The 23,979-nt window shown below is 42.7% G+C and overlaps 1 protein-coding gene across 2 annotated transcripts in view; it reads left to right on the top strand.

The window, feature by feature from the left end:
- The window catches only part of gpc5c (glypican 5c), an 84,761-nt gene that overhangs the window by 55,216 nt on the left and 5,566 nt on the right, over window positions 1-23,979 (top strand). For both annotated transcript variants that reach the window (XM_086130065.1, XM_086130064.1), the window contains 2 exons: window positions 3,144-3,264; window positions 13,686-13,824. In XM_086130065.1, coding sequence (XP_085986191.1) covers window positions 3,144-3,264; window positions 13,686-13,824 — 260 coding nt within the window. The remainder of the gene's footprint in view (window positions 1-3,143; window positions 3,265-13,685; window positions 13,825-23,979) is intronic.

The raw sequence follows: 23,979 nt of genomic DNA, 5'->3' as shown, positions 1-23,979 counted from the left end.
TCACCCGAGGCCGCTGGAGACCCCTTCCTTTGCTCCGCTTGCCCTTCTTTACCCCCCCCCCCCCCCCCGCCCTTCACGTGTGTACTCATTTCTGAAAATTGTTCATTTTGATGCAGAACTGCTTTGTTCGCTGCATATCGACGGGAACGCCTGAATCGCCTTGGGTGAGTTTCAACAGTTCAGTGCCGAGGTCACCGTACACGGTGTCGGTGTCTCGAACGCTTCGGGCAGTGTGGAAGACGAGAGGAGTGAACGCTCGCCGTTGCCAAAAGTGCGTATTCACCATGCGGTGGGTCACGTCCAGGGTTCAATTTATGCAGCCGTCTGAATCATTGTAATTAAAACGGTATTGTTTTGTTGTATGAAAAACTGTGAGGGCAAGTGTTCTTCAAGCCACCATAAAATGAACATGACGGCTACGCAAAAGGAAAGAAAACAACCGTGCCAAATCTGAACGGTTTACATGGGCTTCAAAATCAAGATAAATCTAGTCATTGTCGAATTACTGACTGCTTTACTCATCTACAAGTAAAAAAAAGAAGAAGTTCAGACCACCCTTCATTTGTATTCTTTTTGCTCGACTCCCCCGTTGAGTGCGTGAGTTGTCCCATGTCGAAATGTCACACGGAAATGATTTCAGCAAACAAAAATGAAATTGGCAGGCCTGCGCACATTCTATTTGCATTCACGTCTAAATAGATCAAGAGCAATCTTTGTTCTTTGCTCGTATGATTGTCAGTCTGCTGTCCAGAGGCGCCTGAAACGCATGGTCATGTCTCTGAAAGCAACAAAGAAAGAAAACCCAGAAAGCTACGAATCCCCGTTTGAGCCTTTGCACACCGAATGTTTGTTAAACTCCAAAAATGTGAAACTGTTTGACAAGAAACCTCACTCATCAATCAAATATTCTTCATTGTAGTACTCCAGTTTGAAACTATTCGGAAACCTTTGCATGAATGCCACTGCGGGAACATCAGCAAGAAGCCATTTGCAGCGTTAATTGTCCGGCTCGACGGCGTTCGGCTTCGGCATGTCCCTTTGTGTCGCCTTGTCATGTCGCCGTATGTAATACCGAATAAGCCCCGAAATGAAAAGGAGCACCCCTAATTTCATACCTAACTCACCCGGGCACATCCCTTTCATTAGCATCCTATTTGATGAGCTCTTTTTTTCTTTTTGCACCAACAACTGTTATCCCGAGCCAAGTCGGAACACGGACACGTCCACGACAAACACACTCATTAACACACTTGGAAAGCGCCGCTTAGGGAGCGGTTTGATGCTCGTATTCATCATTTAGGTCAAACGGAGAGAAAGTCCAAACTAGGGTTGGTCATATTGCGACACCTCATATTTGGATTAGGATTCAGAGGGCGACGGTTCCATTATTCACAGATTATGGAAGCATTATTTTCTCTTCAATGTCTTCAATGTTCCCTGCTTTCCAATGAAGTTCCATCTGTATATCAGTGATACAAGCCAAATCTCTCAGTAACTTGTGACTATGCTCGATTTTTTTAATGACCTGAGTCCTGAGAAACTGTGATGTTATGTTCAGTTGACAGCAAGTGGCAAAATGGCCACCCCTTGACATGGAGTAGGTGTGCATATGAACAGATTATTGTCATGGAAATTTTGGGGTTGACTTTTTCTTTAAGGCCTGTTCAACACGTTTTTACGGCATTTTTTAATCAGAGATACATGTATGTTTTTTCCCCCTCCATAGTTATTTATTTATTTATTTATTTTGCATTGACTCCAACTCTGACCCCGTTTTTTTTTTTTGTCTCCAACATATCAAGTTTTCATAATAATAAACAGAATGAAAGTAATACAACATGCCATATAGTAATATAATTATTAATCTTTATGAATTAACGGTTCTATGTTTTGTTTTGTTTTTTTATCGGAAGTGTTACAGCTATAAATGGCAACACGTGGTAAAAGTTTTTGTAGGTCAAACTTTAAAAAGAATCTGTCAAACCTGATGTGCTAAAAAAAGGAAAGACATTTTTGAATCTCTGATTCAAAATTTGCTGTTGACTCGTGTTGTCGTCAAGCTGTTTCTGGCTTCCATTTTTGCAAATCAGCACAATTGAAATTGATGATAGAAGGCGTGTGAATTAAAAAAAAAAAAGCGGAAGAGGGTTGGGCCTTTTTTTTTTTTGGTGTATTTTTTATAGTCTCTTTTTAAAGTGCTTGTTCAGCAAAGCAGGATCGCAGACCTTATCAGGACATTGCTTAGATCACATGCCAGAGATTTCTCAAGTTCAGCACTTTTATGATTGCTTGCACTCATATTCACGTTGATACGCGTACTCGGCACAGCCTCCGAACCATAAACACACCCAGAAGAATGCACACACTTTTCATGCCATTCGTAATCACTTCCAATCATTCTCAGCCTCGCTCTGCCTTCAGTTGCCTCCATTGATTTGATGTTGGTGCCGTTAAATCCCCAAAGCATGAAAGTTTCATATCATTGTGTGAATCTCGAATTCATTTTTAGACAAGAGTGTGGGAGTAAAATAAACAATCACTCTACATATAAAACTGAAGCGACGGCAAGGTCAAATTCTTGATTGCGGGATCACTGTGAATGCCCTTTTTTTTTTAGTTATGAATGACAAAACGCTTCATTAGGAGGTAGTTTTAAGATGGAAACAACGTCACCAACACACCCCCTTACAAAAAGGGTGCAAAAAAAGTAACAATGATTTTTGTCTCACAGCTCGCTCATTGACTCGCATCAAGCCATTCCTCTGTCATAACAACGATGAATTCTGCCCTCTAGTGGCTGAGCATTTAATTGTTCTGTCTGTCACTACGTGTTGTTGGTGTAGATTGATGAAGAAACACATGATACGTTATTTGATGTCAATACAGTAGGGAATCATTTTCAGACCAGTTAAGTGAAATTGAACAACCACAACAAAAAAATCATAATAAAATAAAAGCAGCGTTATTCAGCAGTGGAGTGACAACTACACAGCAAGAAATTATACCAATTTTATTACCATTGTTTTTTTGAAAAAAATAAAATAAAATCAGCATGGTTACAATGAATCCCTCCCCCCCATTAGCATCCGCTTTTACATTGAGACACAGATGATGATGTAACTCTACTTTATTTCCTCCCACAGCTATACGGGCAGAGTGGTAGGAAATGGTCTGCATGCACAAAGACAGAATCCAGAGGTCAAAGTTCGGAGCGCGAACCCCTCGCTCGCTGACGTGAAGGAGAGGCTTGAAACCTTCAACCAGGTAAGATGATGACTTCATGCTTGTCGACAATCATTTGCATATCACATTTTCCCGCTCTTTAAAGAGCTCGACTGTCCTGGAGTGGGTCAAATGCTCAAATCAAAAGAGTACATCCGTGTTGTAATTCAAACTTTGAAACAGTTTCCAGGTATCTTAATAGGCTTTAATAAATCGTTTTTACCTTTATGGCAGACTGCTTTGTTGTACACCAAACAGGCTGACTCAATGGATCAATGGCATGTATCGAACCTATCTATTTCAACTTTTGTCTTAAAAAAAAAAAACATCCAGACTTTCAATCTTAAGGCAACATAATGACATACTGAAGAGGCGGAACAAAGTCATCCAGGAAGAGAATTCGTTCTCAAGCTATAGGCAACATTTTAAATTGGTCAGTAATGCATAAAAAAGCAACTGGAGACAAACCTATAATACAAATATGAACTGATGGCAATGATGTGTCCCCTTTAAAGGGTCTGTTGTCGAGACTCTAGTGAGGTGGGTCAAAAGATATCACGCAACAGGAGTGCCGTACTTAATGGAGGTTGTTGGTGTCTAATTAACTCCCCTCCTATCCTCATAAACACAAATTGGACATCATCGCACTCAAGGCCACTTTAAAGGAGAGACAGATTTCAGTGAAATAAAGGGCGATTGAAGATGAAAGAGAGACATGGACAAAAATGCAATGACTTTCGAAAGAAAAAAAGAAAAAGATGAGACGCGGGGATCAAGAGGTCACCAATGAGTGGCAGAAAGGCCGAGATGACACAAGCCACTTCAAAGTAACTCTATTTGTCATGTAGATGGACTTTAGCTCTGAAAGGAACCGAGAAGAAAAGGGCCGTTTCACACAAGCCCTAGAGGCCATTTGACGAGAGCGACGGAACAGGATTCCGTTCCCCTCTGAATGGCCTGGTCTTTTGTTGGCCCCCAAATGATATCCATAGCTGGTACAGCAGGAATTTCTCAGTTCAAAAAAAAAAAAGAATTTAGCCCTTTGTAAAGTGCTTTGGGGCTCCGAGTATATAGCGAATGTGCAGACCAAGGCTTTGGAATAGCGTGGCTGTGTTAGAGTGCCCTGTTGTCATACTTGAGTGCATGCATGTCACCGAGAGAAAGTGGAAGCGCAAGGAAGGAAAAACAACTTGACAGCCATTGTGTGGAGAGGGACTTGATGCTGACATGGCTGCTTTAGAGCGCCTCATCGGTTGTGAGTGTGCACCAAAGAAGGAGCAAGAGCCAAGGTGGAGACCAGGGCCGCTTAAGAGTGCCTCGTTGTTAGCCGCAAGTATGCGCACAGGGTGGGAGAGTGAAGGGAATTATTTTGTAAAGTCGACAAATTGAAAGCCGACATCTCAACAGGGGCTTCGCATGTGCTTTAGAGTGCCTTGTTGGTGCAGTGTGGAAAATTCCTGTTCCAACCTGGTCGCACGTATTCCAGCCATTGGAGGCCCTAAGTGGATATACTGTATTTTTGTGGCTGAGGCATGTAGTTATGTGTAGACATGAGAAGGATGCTCGACAAAGTAGCTTTCAGGGTGTACTTATGGTTTTTGTTTGACAATTGCTAGTTTAGCGCGCTGTGGTTTGGACACGCCCACAGCGTTTGAGAGCTGAGATGATTTTTCATGTTCATGTTGATTGTTCACGATTTTGAAGCCTCATCTTATAAACTTGACAGTTGTTTTTAAACTCATTAAAACTTGGCACTGGTTCACATTTTTCTCTTTGCTGTCAAATGTAGTATCTCATCATGTCTAGTCATCTATTCTCGTCCTGCGACATTCCTATGAAATGCACATCTCACAGGTGTCTGAAAATGTCACGACACTGATTGGACCCCGCATCGTCCGTAGTTGGGGCTCGTGTCCTGTTGACATAAATTACAGCTTTGAAGGGGACCACCTTGAATCTCAAGCAGGTGGCCGAGCGCGACTGAGGTTTGTGTTCATGCCAAATAAGAGCAACGGCTCAGATTTGCTAAACCGCATAATGCGGAAGGCACTCCGTGGCGCCTCAGGAATATTTCAATGTCCACAAGTGCGCAGCTACTGTACATATTTAGCATGTGTGTTCAAGCCTGCGTGATCCTCGACATGTACCGGCCTGTGAAATAGTTCCCAGAAAAATCCCGCGTGAGCTCATGTGAGACAGCTCAACAAAGTTACACTTAGTTAGAAGCTTTCACTTCCTTACTCATCCAAAATCAGCCGACTGAAAAAGCTAGTACACAATTTTTCCCATTGGGTTCCATCTTAAGGAAACATGGTATTCCCTTCCACTGCTATGCAGATGACTGCCAGATCTATGTCCCACTGAGCAAGAAAGACGCCTTCTCATTAAGGCCACTCCTATCCTGTCTGGAAGAAATCAAAACCTGGATGGCACAAAATTTCTTGAGATTCAATGAAAAGAAGACAGAGGTGATATTGTTTGGTCCCAGTGGCCCTTGTACATTCCATCCTGTAGACTTGGCCCCCCTGTCTCCTTATCTTAAGTCAACAGTCTCAAACTTGGGCCTAAACTGGACAGTGATTTCAAACTCGATCGGCAAATTGGTGCCGTTGTTAAATCCAGCTTCTTTCACCTTAGACAGCTGGCCAAAATAAAACCTCTCCTCTCACATGAACACTTTGAGACAGTAATTCATGCCTTTGTCACATCCCGGCTCGATTACTGCAATGCCCTTTACTTTGGAGTCAGCCAGTCCTCCATTAAGCGCCTTCAGCTGGTCCAGAATGCCGCTGCTCGCCTCTTGACTGGTACTCGTAAGAGGGAGCACATAACTCCTACTCTGGCATCCCTTCACTGGCTCCCCATTCATTTTAGAGTTATTTTCAAGATCCTCTTATTTGTTTTCAAATCTCTGAATAATCTCGCGCCACCTTACCTCTCTGAGCTCATCCGCCCCTACACACCTGGCCGCCGCCTCAGGTCTGTGGACCAGACCTTATTAGAAGTACCAAGAACTAAACTGAGGCTCAGAGGGGATCGAGCCTTTTCTGTTGCTGGTCTCTCTCTCTGGAATGACCTCCCACTGAACATTCGGCAAGCCTCCTCGCTGCCCATCTTCAAAACCCTCCTCAAAACTCACTTGTATTCTTTGGCATTCGACTCAGCATGACTTAGATTTGTTCTTGGTTTTACTGTTTGGTGCTTTCTACCGTCTTTATTACCGATTTGTCTTACTGTTTATTGTGCATGTTAAATTGCTCCATGTACAGCACTTTGTATGCAGCGATGGCTGTTTGAAAGTGCTCTATAAATACTGTTGACTTGACTTGACAATTTGCTATGACTGACTTCAACTCCAGTATGATCACGATGTGGATAAGTGAAAGAAAAGTCATGGAGGAAAATGAAAACAAACTCCGTTATTTTAGTGAAGGCTAACATGTAGCCATATCTTTGCTCTCTTTTTTTTCAAATTTCAATAGCCTCCACTTTGAGCATGAGTGAGGTTAAGGCGCATATTTTTACCTTCGAGAGAGGAGTTACAGCCTGGGCTCTGCGGCTCTCAGAGGATTGTGCAAAGTGACGTAGCTGATGTATCGTACATCGCGGCCCCCCTCGTCTGCCCGAGACATTCTCTTTGTACAGCATTCCTTCCATAGAAAGAAAACAAAAAAAAAAATCGGTGTTTGCATTTCGGCAGGTGTGAATGCATGGTTGGCCCATCCTGCTGTAGACAGGTTTGCAATGTGGATCTCAAACGGTCGTATATCGGCCGCTGCGGCATCTCCATGTTGAGCCACGTATATAAAAGCGCGTAATAACCCGCAGAACAGAACCTAATCTATTGACTGGCAGTAAAATGGGTCATTAATGGAGTTATGGTCCTCCTCTGTCTAGTTCCTCTGACTATCGTCTGCCTTGCTGTCTCCCTCTCGGTCTGGTAATATTGCTAACGTGAACAAGAAATGTCTCCAAGAGGATTTTTGATTCCCAGCCATTAGTCCAGCTGTTTAGTGTGGGAATTCCTTTACAATGGTCTGCTTGTTTCCACAGAAAGTATTAAAACCAGATGATATGTTGGTTTGTCAATTGGAATTCACTCAGTGACGGAGGAACAAAAAAAAAAGCCAGACAAATCATTCGCGCACGTCTATTTTCTGCTCTCTCTGTCAAACTTTGGAAATGGCCGCGGCAGAAGGAGAGTTGGAGACACTCTTGGATTGTTAACTGGCCAGTTGTGTGTGATTGATGAGATTGATTTTTGTGTTGCTGTGCGCTTTGGCCAGAGTCCCAGCCAGGTTGCACATCCGAGTGTGTTTAAACGTGCGCCGGCCAGCTCCCCTCTGCGCTTCCAGTCAGCGCTTGGATCGGCTGTTGAGGGGACATACTGGGTCCTCACAAGATAAGGAATTTTGTTTACATGGTTTCACAATGAGCACGCGGTTGGCTTGCAACTTTTGCGTGGCGCGCGGCTTTTACAGGATAAAAATAATATTACAATGGCAGTGAGATTGAGCTTAGGTCAAGTAAATTTTCTCGTTTTTTTGGCAGGCGATGGAGCCTTCAGTGCCACAGCCCCTCCGCAACCTTTGAAAATCATTTCCTACTAAAATCTGTGATGCTACTTCACTGGTCATATGCAGGTTTTTTTTTTTTTAACTCCTCAAGGACCATCTGTTCACCAAAACATACATCGAGTAACTTCCACACACAAACATGCACACATACGTTTAGACTCCTCCGTGACTTGGTGTTAAGCGTCCTTCAGGCTCTAGAAAGATGCTCCTTAGTGGTATCGGTGCATTTTTACGAGACAAGTGCTGTACAGATGTGTTGGCCGGGGCATCCCTCGTTTGCGCTGCTTTGGGAAAATATTGTGGTTCCTTGAGATACGAGTGATCTGCCCGACTTGTGAGTTTTTTGAAATGCAAGCTATTGGTTTTTTGTTTGTTTGTTGCTTTGGAGGCAGTGAACTCAACTCACTTCACTATAAGCAGCAGCGTGTCAAATATTGAGCAATTCATCAAAATTGAGTCTTCAATCTGTTTCATTTCACTCCCAGTTGAGGTTTACTGTCAAACTAAACATTAAACTAGGAGAGTTACACGTTGGGTATTCTAAACAAGCACACACCCTTTAGTCTGTGATCTTAACGTCTTTAGTTTTCTAGCTTAATGCTCATAAAAGTGCTACTTTTCTAAATTTAAAAAAAAAAACAAAGCCTGGAATAATGGCATTTGACATTGTTAATGAAACTTGCACCTGGATGTAGCGCTGTACCAACTTTTGGGATTAGAGAAAGTAAAAAATATAATTGTCATCATCATGAAAAATGGCATGCCAGTATGACTTTACAGGTGATAAATATTTAAGCCTTTAATCCTTCAATCGCAAAGAACACTATTGCCAAAGAAGACAATTCACACTTATCCCTCATGTCAGCAAAGTACTGTAACATAAGTGACGTGCTACCATCAGCAACCCTCACACTTGGACACACATAACCTGCTTTTCATCAATCGGATTAATCTCTTTTTATTTTTATTTATTTATTTATTTTTGCCAGAGTGAAGCCAAAGTAAACTCGCACGTCCGTACTTGAAACAGACACAGCCTTCTGTGCCTGACAATTGCAAGGCGCGTGAGGCATTACTTATGGGTGTGATTGACTTGCGATGGTTAGCAGAGTTCATGGCCAATAAACTGTCACAAACGGTTAAGGGCACAAGCCTGCACCGACTTGCAGTACAAGGGTGTGGGACTGACTCCCGTTATTTGAACATGCTCGAGGCATGACGCCAACCTCTTGAGAAATTGTCTTATTTTCAAACGCACCTTATTTTCAAATGAACCTCATTTTGTAACCCTCGCAGTTGTTGTAAAAGAGAAAAAAATACCAAGTCTGACAGTGACAGGTTTAAAATAGGCCATTCATTGAAGGTGCGCCTTATAATCCGAAGCGCTTTATAGTGCGGAAAATACGATAATTCATCTAGTATCAGTTATTGGCCGCAGTCTGAAAGTATACATGAATAATTTTCTCCATGAGCACATCAAAGTGAAAGATTTTTTTTGTGTGTGTTTTTCCTTTAACCGAAAAAAATGCATATCGCATTTTTTTTTTCAGTTTGTGCAAACAAGGTCATATGAGAGAGCGGTTGGATTTCGGTTTCTGTTTCTGCACATCTCCTGGCAGGCATTTAAAATCTGATTTGTCTTTGTTTTTCACAGTATGCAATAGATTTCTCCTCAAATATTCGCAGGTTAAAACAACAACAACAAAAACATTGTTGGGCACCATTTTTATTGCCGTCCTTAGCTGACCAGTAGAAAAAAAGAAGCGGCACAAATATACCTGGCTCAGCTTTGTTGCGTTATGGATTGTGCTGCAGCCAGGTCCACACCAGGAGAGTGAGTGCTATGGATTGTTGGAACTGCCAGTCAAAGGCTCGCTTTTAATTAACTCTCCAGAAAACTGTTTGGCCATAACAGGCATCATGAATCCACACAAACAATACATTGTATCTGTTGAATAACCAGCAGCCTGGGAGGGCTTTGCTGTGACGATATCCATTACTTTACCTTTTTTGCTTTCTCTGGGGCATTTTTTTAATTGGAAAATTGTGTGTGTGTGTGTGTGTGTTTTGGGTGAAAATTGGGTTTCATTTCCCAATTCACTTGTGGTGATCTTACATTGTGCTTCTTCTTGGAAGCTCCTTGCAAGAAATAAGGATTGTCATAGAAAAGCCACAAAAATGATTTCCATCTGTGCTACTTTGAAATCCGCAATTTGAGGTTGAAAGTCAAACAAACAAACAAAGAAAAAACCTGGATGTTTTTCCGTTATTATTCAAAACAAAGTAACCAACTGCTTTGGACAGAAGCCAAGCAGCAATTTCCGAAGAGAGGAACTCTCGTTTCCACAGTAACGACGCCTTCATTGATTTCCTCACCAATTAAAACGGACAGCTGGGCCAAGCACCATTGTGTTAAATAGATACTTAAAGGCACTGTTGTTAGCGTAATACGCAGCCGCTTATCAGGATTCTGTTGGTTGGCAACACTTGTCGTGGAGCTGGCTGTTTCATTGTGAACTCATGGGATATCCACAGAGTCTGTCCGTTTGTGTAAGAAGGAAAAAGAAAACGTCAACGGGTTCATCTCGCAAACTGTTTTCCTTTCATAGTCCATCTTCTGTTAGCTCCATAACATCCTGATAAATGCGTTGCATAAATACCTCATCACCCCCCCCCCCCCCCACCCCAAAGGGCACCGTGTCTTCTGTGAGCTTCCTAATCAATAGCGCATCCTCTAATTTGGCATATCACATAGTTGCCTCAAAGTAGGTAGAGTCAGGAAATGAGCAAAGGCTGTCAACAGGCTGAGATGTGAACAGAACCTAAAAATAAATGAATAAATAAATAAAACATAGTGGTGCCATGAGATAAGAGTCACCCGATTTGTATTTTGAAGGACGAGCCGTCATTCAGATGATTTTTTTTGGTTGTTTTGCTTTGACTTGCGAGTGCACACTTGAGATACAATCGCTCTTGTGTTGGCAGTGAATTCAAAAGCAGCAGCAATCTTTGAGTATACTAAACCACACAAACAACCAATAGCCCGAAACACCTTCAACATTTTTATGCAAATGATTTTTCTAGTATTTTCAAATGGCACCCAGCATAATATTTCCCGGTATCAACTGTTAGAGAATAGTTTGAATGTTTTCAAACAAAACTACCCAATGATAACAGAATCCCCCCCTCCCCAAATAAAAAAGTGCATTCTTCCAAATTATTATGCGCAGCAATGTTTCAAGACATTTTACAGCTTGTAAAGAACTGAAAAGTCATTTGCAGCATCCGGAGATTGTATTTGCTGGAATCATAAACATCTTAACAGGCCAAGTTACATTTTAACATCTCTTATTCAACAGCAGCTTTGCAATTCTTGCATTGATTGAACGAATAATTGATCTTTAGCTTCTGCGCGAACCTGTCGGGTACCTATCACAGTTGATGACTTGAAAATCATGCTGAGATCCATTTTCATACAAAAAAATAATTTGTAAATTAAAAATCTGAGAAAACCAATACTTGCATTATTGTTTGGAACATGTTCTACAGTGTGTGATTCATTTTGAAACTCTACGATGAATAATTTAGCTACCTAGCTGGTGTCGCAAAATTGTTTTTCCTGGCCCCCCTCAGTATGTCTACCTGTTGCTGTGTAGAATTCATAAGCTATAATAAATTGTTCCTCAAGGCCTGAGGAAAATAAATGTCAATACAGTGCTTGATCATTTGGAAAAGCATAATACATTTCACCACACATTACCTGACACATCAGGACACTCATGAAGAAAATGCCCCCCCCCCCACCCCCAAATAAAAAGGTTTATTTTCACATTTCAATTCCATAATTGAAGAAAACGTAACACACTTTGACCCAATCCGTGGATACTTTGAAAAATGACCACTGCATATACTGTATTTCTTTCAAACGTCCCAAGAAACTCTGCGGTGCCATAATAGTGCATTCGACAAAAAGATAAGCTACTGAACTGTATATCACCCTGGGAGCTGCTGCATTTTTGTATGTTCAAAACTTGACTATTACACTAACAAAACTATTTCAGTTCACCTTTTCTGTCATGTGTTTTGCGTGGCATAAAGTGCCGTCTAAAACTTAAACGTTGACCTTGTCCGCCTTTTCCGCTGTAAACCAAACGTACAAGGCAGGCTGTTTGTTGTCTTCCACTTTACATTCACATCTAGCATTCACGATTCTCTCCGACCTTCTAAAAAGGATGCCTTTGTTGTTGTGTCAGGAGAGCTTCTGGTTTGACGTGAAGGAATGGAACAAAGAGCACCTTGATGATGTCGGTCAGATAGATGGGCCAGCAGGTGGTCCCATTAGTTGGCCACATACCGGGAGAGAGAGACAACTGTAACGAGAAATGGAAATTGCTTATGGTTGTAATGAATCATGATTCATTTCATCCCAGAGCAAAAATATCGAAACTGATGTTTCCATCCGGGGCTGTTCGTCTGGCTCACTTTTGGCAGGATTCCAATCAAATTCAGACGACCAATTTTCACAATCCTATCGGAAAAAAAGCACTCCCAGGAGTAAATTATTGACTTTGTACTTTACACAATTGAATAACATCATTGTGTCTGTTTTGGGAAAAGGAGATGTTCCTGAGTTGCACAATCAACACCTTAAAACTCATTTTCTAATACTTGTTCTTGAATGTGTCATTTTCTGAATCAGATGTTATACACCTGCTGTGACACTCGTTTTTTTTTTTTGGACACTTTTATCTGACTGTGCTTAACAACTGTAGATTTTATTTAATTGCTGAAATGAAATGAACCCCAAAAATGTCTTCCTTTGATGTGTTCGTTTCTCAGCGTCCTGTACCACTTGTTAAACCACGCCATCGTTACTTTTTAAGCACTGCTTCACTGCTCATGACACATTGTTGGCAGCTGTACTACTCAATATTTTCCCTGCCAGGTCTTTTCATTACTTACAGCCGACACTGCCTGATTGAGGTTAAACTAAATGTCTTATTCTGCTTTTTTTTTTAAAAATACTTGAAGCATCGGATGAATCCGAATGTTAACATTGTTTGGGGAATTTTCCATGGCATTGACAAATGATTTGATTTTGAAAGAAAGCACCAGAAGTGCATGTGTCCATCCTTGTGTGGCAAAGACTCTCTGTAGCTTCCGCTACAAACCAAGGCCAAATGATCTCCTCCACAACATGCAAGATTTTTAAACTCTCAATCGAGATGTCCCACATCCGCATACTTCATTCACACCGAAACGGCCTCGCTGGGCCCTGGATGTTCGTGATTGGATTTTTTTTTTTTCAGGGCCGAGTGGTTACAATGGCACGGCTTTTCAGAACCATCTCCAAAGTGGTTCTAAAACGAGTGCCATTCCCCCCTTTGGCTTGGGGATGGCGGCTTTGTGCGACCGCCAGAGGGCTTTGTTTTCTCCGAACTAAAAAACACTCAACGTCTCACAATATACAATACAATACAATACATGCTGATTTATATAGCGCTTTCACAACAGCGACAGCTGTAACAAAGCGCTTCACAAAACAGTTAACATAAAGTAAAATAATATACATGAATAATCATGCAGATACACCCTTTCTGTGGGCATAAAAAGCAGGATTACAGCAAATGCCATTCAGTCATGTTCAACAAAAATTGGTGATGCCGGAATGCCGTACTGTACTTCCTGATATGTTCTTATTTCGAATTGATACGATCTTAAACTAAGTGTGCTGCCATCTAGTGGTCGACAGCGATTTACACCCAATATTTCAAATGACAGACCAAAATGTGTCATACAATTATATTTTTGTGTCAAAGTAACATTGCTCTTCCAGTGTGGGTCAAACTCTTAGTTGTTGCTTTTTTTGTTTTTTTTTTTGTCCAGGAGACCCAGGAGAAATTTCCAAATCTGGGCCAGATGGAAGCCTGGGAAGAGCTGGGCAGTGGGGAGACAGAGGGCAGCACAGCAGATTGTGATGACGAAGATGGATGTCAAGCCTCAGGAGACGGTCAAGACACAACCTGTAAGTAACATTCATAACTAAGCTCACACGTTTGCAAACATTTGAACCCACTTCTCACTTCTCTTTAAAAACACGCTGATGTGTCTTACGGTGCCACAAAAAAAGGGCCTCTCAGGAGTGTCTTCAGAACTTGACACAACAAGCAAGCCTCTTACATCTTTTGAATGAACACGGAATGAAGTGCGGTGTTGTTCGGGCTTGTGTTAACTTTGACGTCGTTTCTATGACAGGCTAATCCACAAAAGCGTTTCTTTCAAAAAGAAGCATACGTACAACTCATTCGAATTGTTCTGCCAATGACAGAGGGCAAAACCCCACAGCCGAACCTGTCACTTAAAACTTAAATTCCATTTAGAAATGAGTCATAATAAAAAGTAATGAGAAATATAAACATACACATTCAGGTCAATCATTATTTTAAATTTGCTCCCTTATCCAGCAAAGAAATCTTTTTGAATACCAAAGCTCACTTAATGCAGTAGTTTTACCATGCGGCTCTTTTGAAGAATCAATAGTCATTACACCGCCACGTCCACACTACCCTGGACAAATCCTTTTGGCCCCGCTCCTTGTTGCCATGTGGATAAAACACGCTGGCCTTTCGAAGAGCTCTATCGGTTGTAGGACCGGTATCCTCACATCAGTGAAAAATCAATCCAAGCCACTGTGTGAGATTTACGAAACAAAAACCCCATAGTGTCTGCAGTAAGTATCAACCGAAAGCCTGGTGAGGCCGAATAAAATTCAACGTTTGGGAAATGTTACTGGCCTTTTTGGATTCATGATATTGTAATAAAATGAAGGCTTGCTTATGCTCTACCTTAAAATGAAGTCTGAAGTTTGAAATTGTCTGTCGGTATGATCAACATTTGACAAAATATTCCGTTCAGCATAATGCCATATGTTCCCTTTTTCATTTTGTTTTAATCTCACACTTGACTTATGTATTATTGTTCAGCTTTTCAAAGAGTTTGCGGTCAAAGGATTTTTTTTTTCAGCGATTGGAGAATCATTTTACTTTGCAGCTGTTTGCCGAGACAAACTCCCGAGGTCCATGTTGAAAGAGGGCATGGCCGCCCATTGTTCTGGCAAGAGAGACTTTATTAGCAAACTAATGAGCATGACTTATCTACAGAGAGCAGACCCACTGTCTCTTTTATCACTTAGATGTGGAAGAAATGCAGGAAGTCTCACTGCGGAGATGGACAGCATTGGGTCTCACAAAGCTGGACCTCGTGCATATGAAGCATATGGGGTTTGCCACATTTTGTGTGCAGATAGTCATTTATGCTAGTCCTTGCACTGCATATAGCCTGTTGCAGTTCAAAAAAAAATAATCAAAATAATACAACAAGGTTGTTGTGTAAAAAAAAAAAAAAAAAAATGCCATTCTAGTTGTCACTGAAGCAACCAGACTCCCTGTAGATATTAATTAATTTTGCCTCACAACGGAATTTGTCCGCTATACTAGAGCATTAATAGTACGGTAAAACAAAATCTATAATAACAACAACTAACTGAGTCATGCAGCCTACTTTAATTCCAAATAACTACAACACGGAGCCACAAAGGTTGATTGACAACATTCAAAATGGTAACTTTAGTTCTAAATATTGAGATCTGGAGTTTGCCTGGTGGGTGTGGCCCAAATAGAAGGCGGTCACAATCGAGTGCTGTTGTTGTTGCCCAGTGTGGCAGGTGAACGACCATCCTACATTCCAAAACAAGATTGCCCCATAACGAGGCCCTCCAAGGCAAGTAAATAACTGGCTGCTATGCCGAAACAGTAATTACATAATTAGATGAAACAGTTTGTGCATGACTACATAGCTTCTTCTAGTATTTGCAACTTATATGTCAAAATGCAAAACAGAAGATAAGGAAAATCGGCTTGGGAATATTGTTATATTGTCTGTGTTGCCGCACCATTTGTGTTTAAATATTTGTTGCTCATAAAACAGGTATTGATGCTAGATATTTGCGTCAACATTTTTTTTCTTTGGGTTTTGCGTGTGTTTACAAGGCCTTTTAAAATAGTTATCGGCTACATGTAAACGTAGAGACTCTTTGCTCTCCGCAGCTCAGCCCGGGCTTGTTCCCGATGGCCATATCTCACGGGGCTCATAATGCGCCTGCAGCTTCGGCCACCCTCCGAGCCATCTCTTCATCCGTGTTTGGCTGTAATAAATGCGGTTGAATCAATATCAATAAAAAACATTGTCGTACGTGTTGTCACCCATAACATTGTCCACGCTCATAATTCAGGATGCCATCTTGATGATAAGTCTTTGCAAATATAAAAGCCAGCCGAAGAAGAAGGGAATTCGCTTGAATAACAGTATGCAGCATGCACTTTGTGTACCGTAATCTTTATTCATTGTGCAGTAGACTAATGATAGAATGGAACGGGTAGAAATAGTGACTAAATGGCCTACATGCTGTGACAATTTACTGCACTGTCAACCAAATAAAGGTCTACAAATATATTTATGGTATCTTTCTGATGGCACCAGGACACCTGCAAAGTGTAAACAACGGGAGAGAACAATGCATCTTTGAAATGCACTATGCAGTAGGTTTAATAATACATACAGCATATCGGGGTGATGATATTTTATTGATTCCGTTTCCAATCCGTTACCATGCTCTTAACTCAAAACATTTGTATCTCGAATTATCTCTTCCCTTTGAAATGAATGGGTATGCCTTTTTTTTTCCTGTTCCAGACTCCCAGAACAAACCAACAAAAAAACTTGGGAATGGAACACTCCAAATTGTCCCTAGATGTGATTGTGAGTGTGAATGGTTGTTCGTCTATGTGTGCCCTGCGATTGGCTGGCAACCAGTTCAGGGTGTCCCCTGCCTACTGCCCGAAGACAGCTGGGTATGGCTTCAGCACACCCCGCGACACTCACACCAAGGGACAATTTAGAATGTTCAGTCAGCCTGCCATGCATGTTTTTGGAATGTGGGAGGAAAGCGAAATACCCAGAGAAAATCCACACAGCCACGGGAAGAACATGCAAACTCCACACAGGAAGGCCGGAGTTGGAATCGAACCTGGTACCTCTGCACTGTGAGGTCAATGCGCTAACCACTGGACCACAGGGCCGCCCCAACTATTTATTTGTACTAGCTCATTCATGTATTAATTGGTAAATGACTGACCACCGCCTCAGCGTAAAAGCAGAGATTAGATGCTCGCATGTTTCAGATGAGTCGTGAAAAACCCTTCCGAGTGCCTGCCGGCATTCCGATTGGTCTTCACTGCAGATTGACCAAAACAGGCCCAAAGAAGGAGTTGAATAACATGACACTGAAATTACTCTTTGCAGACGGTGTACAATTAATGCACGGATAAACACAGCCTGCGAAAGGGGCCGAAGCCACGTGAAGCCAAAATAAATGAATAAAGGCAGTGAGAATCGTGCGGCCGGGCAAGTCCGATTCTCTTTCAGTCATAAACACCATCTGTCAGTTGGTGAGCTCATCATTACTGCGAAGTTACACTTACACACTCTGAAAGTTCCGTATGAAGGCTCGGAGCGACTGGCGTTGTTTGGCGTGATTTATGGCAACTTTCTTACGGGATAGTTACGAAATGAAAAGACGGAAATGAAAAGATATGTCTTCAACCATTTTATTGGGTCGTTATCAAACAAATCACGCCGTTTATTGATAGGGAGGGGGGGGGGGCACTGGGCATTATTCATCAAGTGCTTTAGGAGGACAGTGGTGGCGATCCTGCGCGGGCCAAGCCACACCACTGTGGTGTCGAACCTGTGCCGTCACTAGCTGGAAGTAGAGTGTACCAAGACTAATCCACTATTAACACACCATACACGTGCAGGCCGTAACGTTTTAGCGCAGCAATGATAATCTTGTGAGACAATCTTCGAAGATAAAAGATTGCCGGCCTATGGACATGCTTGGCTGGGCGGGGGGCAAAACCGGGACTGCCTGATTGTCATTCGGCGAGAGCTTGGCATCCATTCCACATGGCAGTAAAGATTGAATGGCCAGCGTTACAAAGCGGGGTCTAGCAAGGGACAGCGAATCACAGGACTGACGGACGTGACAAAGGAATCCAAATTAAGCTGTCGGAGTTGCACATGAGGAGATGCTGGTGATCATAAAGGGCACATTTGCCGGACTAAAACTACTTTCAAAGCTAAAGCGGCGATAGCCGTAGAGTTGCAATCCCCACGCTTGCCATGGGGATTTGGCTCTCGCATACTCGGCTCGGGCGGGACCCGATCGACTTAGTCCAGGTCCAAATGAGCCAAACCCTTTTGGGACTGGTGTGCTTAGCTGTCAGCTGGCCAGCAGATGTATCGGCTGTATCCTGATATAGATATTACCATTATGATTGTCATTTCCTTTAAACCTTTCATGAAGGGCTTAAGGGCCTTAAGAGTTGATGCGCCTTTAAGAAGAAACGATAGCTTCGCTCGGGAAAGAAGAGGGGTCTGGTCCGCAGGTGGATGTGGGCGGGGTAATTCACTTCTTGCCTCTGACTTGTGTCCAAGTCTCTCTCTCTATTCTGTCAGACCTCCCGATCTTATGAATGAGTGTTTGCAGTCCCCCGCTGTATATTATCGCAATTCCTCCATCCCGTTTTTTGTTGTTGTTGTTTTTGCCCGGCTAGCCACTTCCATTGTTTTTATATCATCTTCCATCTTACCTTGCAATGTTCTCCCCTTTTTGTCACGGCTTGGCACACTCTGCCCCGTGGTTTTATGACACCGAGAGAGGATTTTTAGCTGGAAGGGCTCCCTAGGTGCACAGTCATCAAAGCCTAATGGTTCTCATTAGCCAGCCTCATCATTTCCTTTCTAAGCAGTGTCAGTGAAGCCTTTATGATTGAGCCCCTGCAGCACTCCTTTGGGACTCGGGTCTGGACACACCGAGAAACCTCAGTGGCAACAGGTAATAAACCAGAGGAAGTGTGAAGAGTTACTACCTGATACATTTGTGAAATTGATCCTAAGGAGTCGGGATTTTGATTGGTTGCTTGGAACTTTATGGCGTAGTAACAAGAGGTACTCGGAAGGTAGTGCCCTGAAAATGCGCTCCGATGAATGTGCTCATTTAGCAAGAATATTGCATTACAAGAGGAGGTTTCCAAGGAGTATATTACATTTTGAAGATGGTTCGGTTGCTTCGTAGGCTCATAAACACAGAGTCACTTTAGTGGATTGAACTTGAATTTTATTGTCTGCATAACTCCCTGACATTACACCCCCAGTCCACTTTGCCACTTGTCAGGCAGAGACTAAACTTTTCAACTGTGAAATATTTTCCTCCTCGAATACTCGACCAGCTGCAGCTACTCAGTGATGGTCTTCGTTTCTTTTGCGCTCTGTTATTAATGCCCATATTCCATTTTTTAATTATTTTTTTGCCTACAGGGCTTTTGGACTGGGGAGTCTGAAGTACAAGTGACCCTATTTGAGTTTGCCGTGCACAGCCCAAGCTCTACGCAAGCTTTTGTTACCATTGTAACCTAATACTGAACAAATAAAAGCAGACATTCCATAGATATTGAAAAACACAGCGGATGGATAATCAGGGATGAATCCGAACCTTGTCTCAGCCTGTTAGACTCAAATACAGACGAGATGAGTGAGAATGAAACACGGAAGGACTCTTGAATTTCCCCTTAAGGTTGAACTGTCTTCCTCCAGATCAGCGAGGGAACTTGTTTCTTTGAATCTCGGAATTGGCCCAAGTCAATGCTTGAGTTAGTTTTACATTAGCACTGCCTGGGTGGTCCCATAATGGAACCTGGCGGCAATGAGCCGAGGTTATTATTGACTTGCTGTATTGACTTGTAGCCTAAATATGTTTCCATTAAAGTAATGCTACACAAGTCACTTCATTAAATGATTGAAAGGTCAATAAAGCCCCTCTATCAGATGCTGCTAATTAGAGCTAAACCTGGACGGGTTTTTCAGGTCTGTCTGGGATGGGAGAGCATGTAAAGAAATTGCCGATCAGCTACGATAGAGTCCGACGGTGCCATTTAGTAATCATCTGACACTCGTGCACATGTCAGTGAGGTTGTGTTCCGGAGAGCAAAAGGGACGCAGTGCCGGATGATCAACTCTAAAAGCAACTGGAATGATTGAGAGACCGTCAGTACGACCTCGTTGCATTCTGGGTGCAGTTTGTTGCTCTCGCCCACTGCTGCAATGGATGAAATTTGTTGGTGAGGAGAGTGGAGAGCTTGTCTTTCGTTCTCACACATTCACTCGGTCCACAGATTTGGCCTCATAGAATCTTTACGGTTATCCTTTTTGTTTGATGTCGAAACAATCCTACCCTTAAAATGACCGCGTTCCTAAAAGATGTCTTTCATGCATTCGCTGCCATGGATGTTTCGATTCGTCAAATGGGAACTTCAAATATATTCGTAAATAGTTTTTTTTTTAAACGGGTGGACGTGCAGGAGTGTCTCACCCAGCTTGTCTGGGAAATTAAGGTTGATGTAAGGGAGAACTTTAGACGGCGGCGTTGCATCGCTTTGGATTTGAGATCAGCCAAGGGTAGGATTAGGCGGTGAATCTTGGCTCAAGAGAGAGAGAGCGAGACAGAAAGAGCGAGTGAATTAAGGTGTTGCAGCAGGTAGTAGAAAATGCATCATGATTGTGAGAAAAGGTCCAGTCCCATGTTCCTCTCTTGATTCCCAAAAACTGGAAAGAAAGCTAAGAAACTCTTTACCTTGTGAAAAAGAGGGTCTTACTGTGGGCCTTGAAAGACCAGTCGAAATTCTCGAAAACAGTCGGCTATATGCGGGACTCTGCTTTGGAAATGGCTGATCTTCGAATGAATTCAGAGTGGCCCAAGTCCTCCAAAAGACCTCATTGTCCTCTCCCATCTATTTCCGGATGTTCCAATTTCAACGTCAGGACCCCTGATATTCAACTATGCCTGCTCTGTATAGTCTGTTCATTGCTTTATGGATTTGTAGAAGGTTCTAATGCCACCAATCCAAAAAGACTCATTTGTCTCACCATTAGAGATCCTACGCAGGTGGTCGGTGGTTACGTTGCGAAGTTGCGTAATATCAAAGGTGAAGAAGATGGGCGCATCCACAGTTCCCAGTGGAGCGCCGCCCCTCTTCTCTCTATAACTCATCATCCAAAGTCCTCCCATCTCGAATGGGAAGCTTCGTTCGAGATTTGATCGGATTTGAAAACTCAAGTCAGTTATGCAAGAGATGACATCAAAGTAACCAACTCACCCCCTCAAAATCAAACATTTATAACATCACAGCGCAACTTTTTTCCTCCCCACCACCCCCAACCCTCGTGATTTACCAAGACTTTGAAGATGAAAAGGGAAATAACTTAAATCAGCTGAATTCATCGGAGGCTTGGCACACGGGGACTCCGCACCATTTGCAACCTTCTCACCTCAGTGCGAGCTCGTCCGCCGTATTACTGAGCAGGCGGCACCCTAATGACCATCGAGACACGCTAAAGTAGAGCGAGTTTATCGCTGTATCCTTCACGCACGTCTGTCTGAAAGGACAAACTAGCACCCGCCAAAGCGCTTGGGCGTATGGCCTTTGAATGGGGATGAGGTGTTTTACGAGGTGTGTACGCTTGTCATATCATTGAAATTGGCGGTCTGGAGGGGAATGCGATGCGCAAGAGTTTGGAGGATGCAATCTAAGTGGGGTTATTCCAAGCCATTTCTGTCGCTTCAAAACATTTGACAGAATTCCTCCATTTTAAGAATCCGTTGTATTGACTAGTGGAATTCAGAGCACCCCCCCCCCCCCCCGCCCCACCCGGTGCCTCTTTTGCTATTTGTTTCTGTATGTGTTATTGTGTTTGCATAAGGGAGTAAATCTTAATCCTGCCAAAGAGTCCAATGGTCTGGTATGGCACTGAGCAAATTCCGTCGCAATGAGCGCTGCTGTGGAGTTGCTGTGCAGCAATGCCAGTTGCTAGGTTTAGCTGCTGCATTGGATGGGTGCCCCATCGGTGGCCCCTTTCTGCCCTTTTCCCTCCTCCAGCGGTCCATCCAGTGCCCACGGACAAACCAGATGGAACATCCCAAGCGACAAAAATGTTGTTTTCTCAGCGCACAAATGTATGGTGTTATTTTTGAGTACAAAATAGAATGATTAGTTCAGATGGGATCAGGCAGCCCCTAGCTGGCAAGGCACCGCATGGAAAGTGAGCGCAGAGATGAATGGTCCCGAATGAACATCCTTTCCTCATCCATCCTGTAATTTTAGTCATTTTGTGTAATCTTTGTGGGTTAGTAGAGACAAACATGCCCTTACTTGGAACGTTACCGTATTTTCTGCACTATAAGGCACTTTAGAGTATAAGGCGAACTGTTTCCATATACAGGGCGCATTGAATAGAAGATTCTTGCCAAAATGTCTGCCACATACTTTTTCTGGCACTTTAATATCCTTTGCATTATATTTATTCATTTTTTGGTCAAAGGTACTCAAGTTTTTCTGTCCGTTCAATTTGGGGCAGGGAATTAACCGGAAATTCATTTTTGAAGTACGTTCCGAATTTGGTGCTCATGATTAACATTTTCTCCGAATGAAAACGATTATTATAGAATACCCCCCTCGTGAGTTAATGTTCTTGAGTGTCTTAAGCAAAATAAACAAATGGTATGTTTTGTTGATTAAGGGACTTTCAGCGTTGACATCGATGGTGTGCTTTGTGTCCAGCGCATGCAGTCAAAATAGCCTCCCTTGACATTCAGTTATAGATTGCCGAGTCGCAGCCAGATGCGAAAACTTTTAAGACCTGCATATACTTAAAAGGAGGTGAGAAACCTTACACCGCTCTGCCTCACTTTTTCTCAGCTACGAAACAGAGAGACTGTTGGTCTCACAAGCAAACATTTCCCAAAGGTCACACGTTGCAGTGGTTTAGCAGATGCGATATTGGGACACGGACAAAAGCAAATACATTTTACAGACTCAATGATGCCCCTTGCATCAATTTAGTTACACGCCCAAATAAGGATTCACCGCACAAAGAGTCAGTCAGATCCAGTTGGTTAAATCTGAGCCGGAGTTGAGAGGGCACATCCATACATGCCTCTCTTTCTCGCTCACTTTCATGAATCCGCCTGTTCAAATGCCACAGCGTGCCAAAGGTCTTTCATCTTAATAAAAAATTGCTGTAAAAGTCCGACGCGGTGGCCTTGCTGAAGACCAAGAGGCGCACACTCCTTCGCATCCGTTTCCCATCAAATCCATCGTAGGGAGAAGACCTTCAAGGTCAGTAAAGGGGAGGGGAGGGGGGTGCTGGGAGAGAGGAATGTGTGGACTATGAGGGAGGTGGCGCAAAGTTATTGTCATCCACCGCATTCCCACAATGTGCAATCGATCAAACCTCCAACCTTGTTTTCTGCCTTGATGATGGTATGCAGCAGACACAAAGATGAAACCTTTCAATCCAATCCATTCACGGGTGAGTCAAACATGTGGATATGTCACCTTGTAAAACTGCATTACAGAATAAATGACCCCTCTCACAAGAGGTTTCCTCTGAGTCGGGTTGTCGAGAACTTCAATGTGTGCGAGTCTCACGGGTTTCTGGAAAATACTTTGGCTCAAATCTCAAGAAATAAATGATTGTGTGAGAGGATGGATCGGGAAATATGCTGTTTAGTGTTTGAGTAAATCCGCTGTAAAAAAAAAAACACGTGTCAAGTCTGTCAAACAAATGTTTTGCATTGGTCTTAAGGGAGCTCTGCACTCTTAAGATTACACTTAGTGTTGGAACCAAAAACTACAAGACAAACAAGTTTGAAGCACTTGTTCAATCAGCGATGCACACGAAAGAAATACCTTTGCCGATACTGCTATTGGTGTTTTTATGGCTGCGAGTGTTCAGTTTTGTAGCAGCTGTACTTGTTAAGCTGTGGAGTGGAAGCGCCATTCCTCAGCTATCGTTCAACCAAGACCTAGACAGCACACACAGATCAAATTAGGAGCAAATTCGTTCTTTCATACCGTAATAAAATAACGCGATGAAACCTCAGCATCAGATCGAGGATCAAACAAACCCCCAAAAAGTGGAGGACAGTACAAAAATATGGCGTCTCTCTGGGTTATCACGCAATCATTGCCAACTTCCCACAGAATTTCTTGGGAGAAATCTTTGT

This window comes from Hippocampus guttulatus, chromosome 14 (genome assembly GCF_054856545.1).
Source record: "Hippocampus guttulatus isolate MCC_2025c chromosome 14, RoL_Hgut_1.0, whole genome shotgun sequence".
Lineage (NCBI taxonomy): Eukaryota > Metazoa > Chordata > Actinopteri > Syngnathiformes > Syngnathidae > Hippocampus > Hippocampus guttulatus.
Note: the sequence above shows the minus strand (reverse complement) of the source record. Positions and strands in the feature narration are given on the sequence as shown.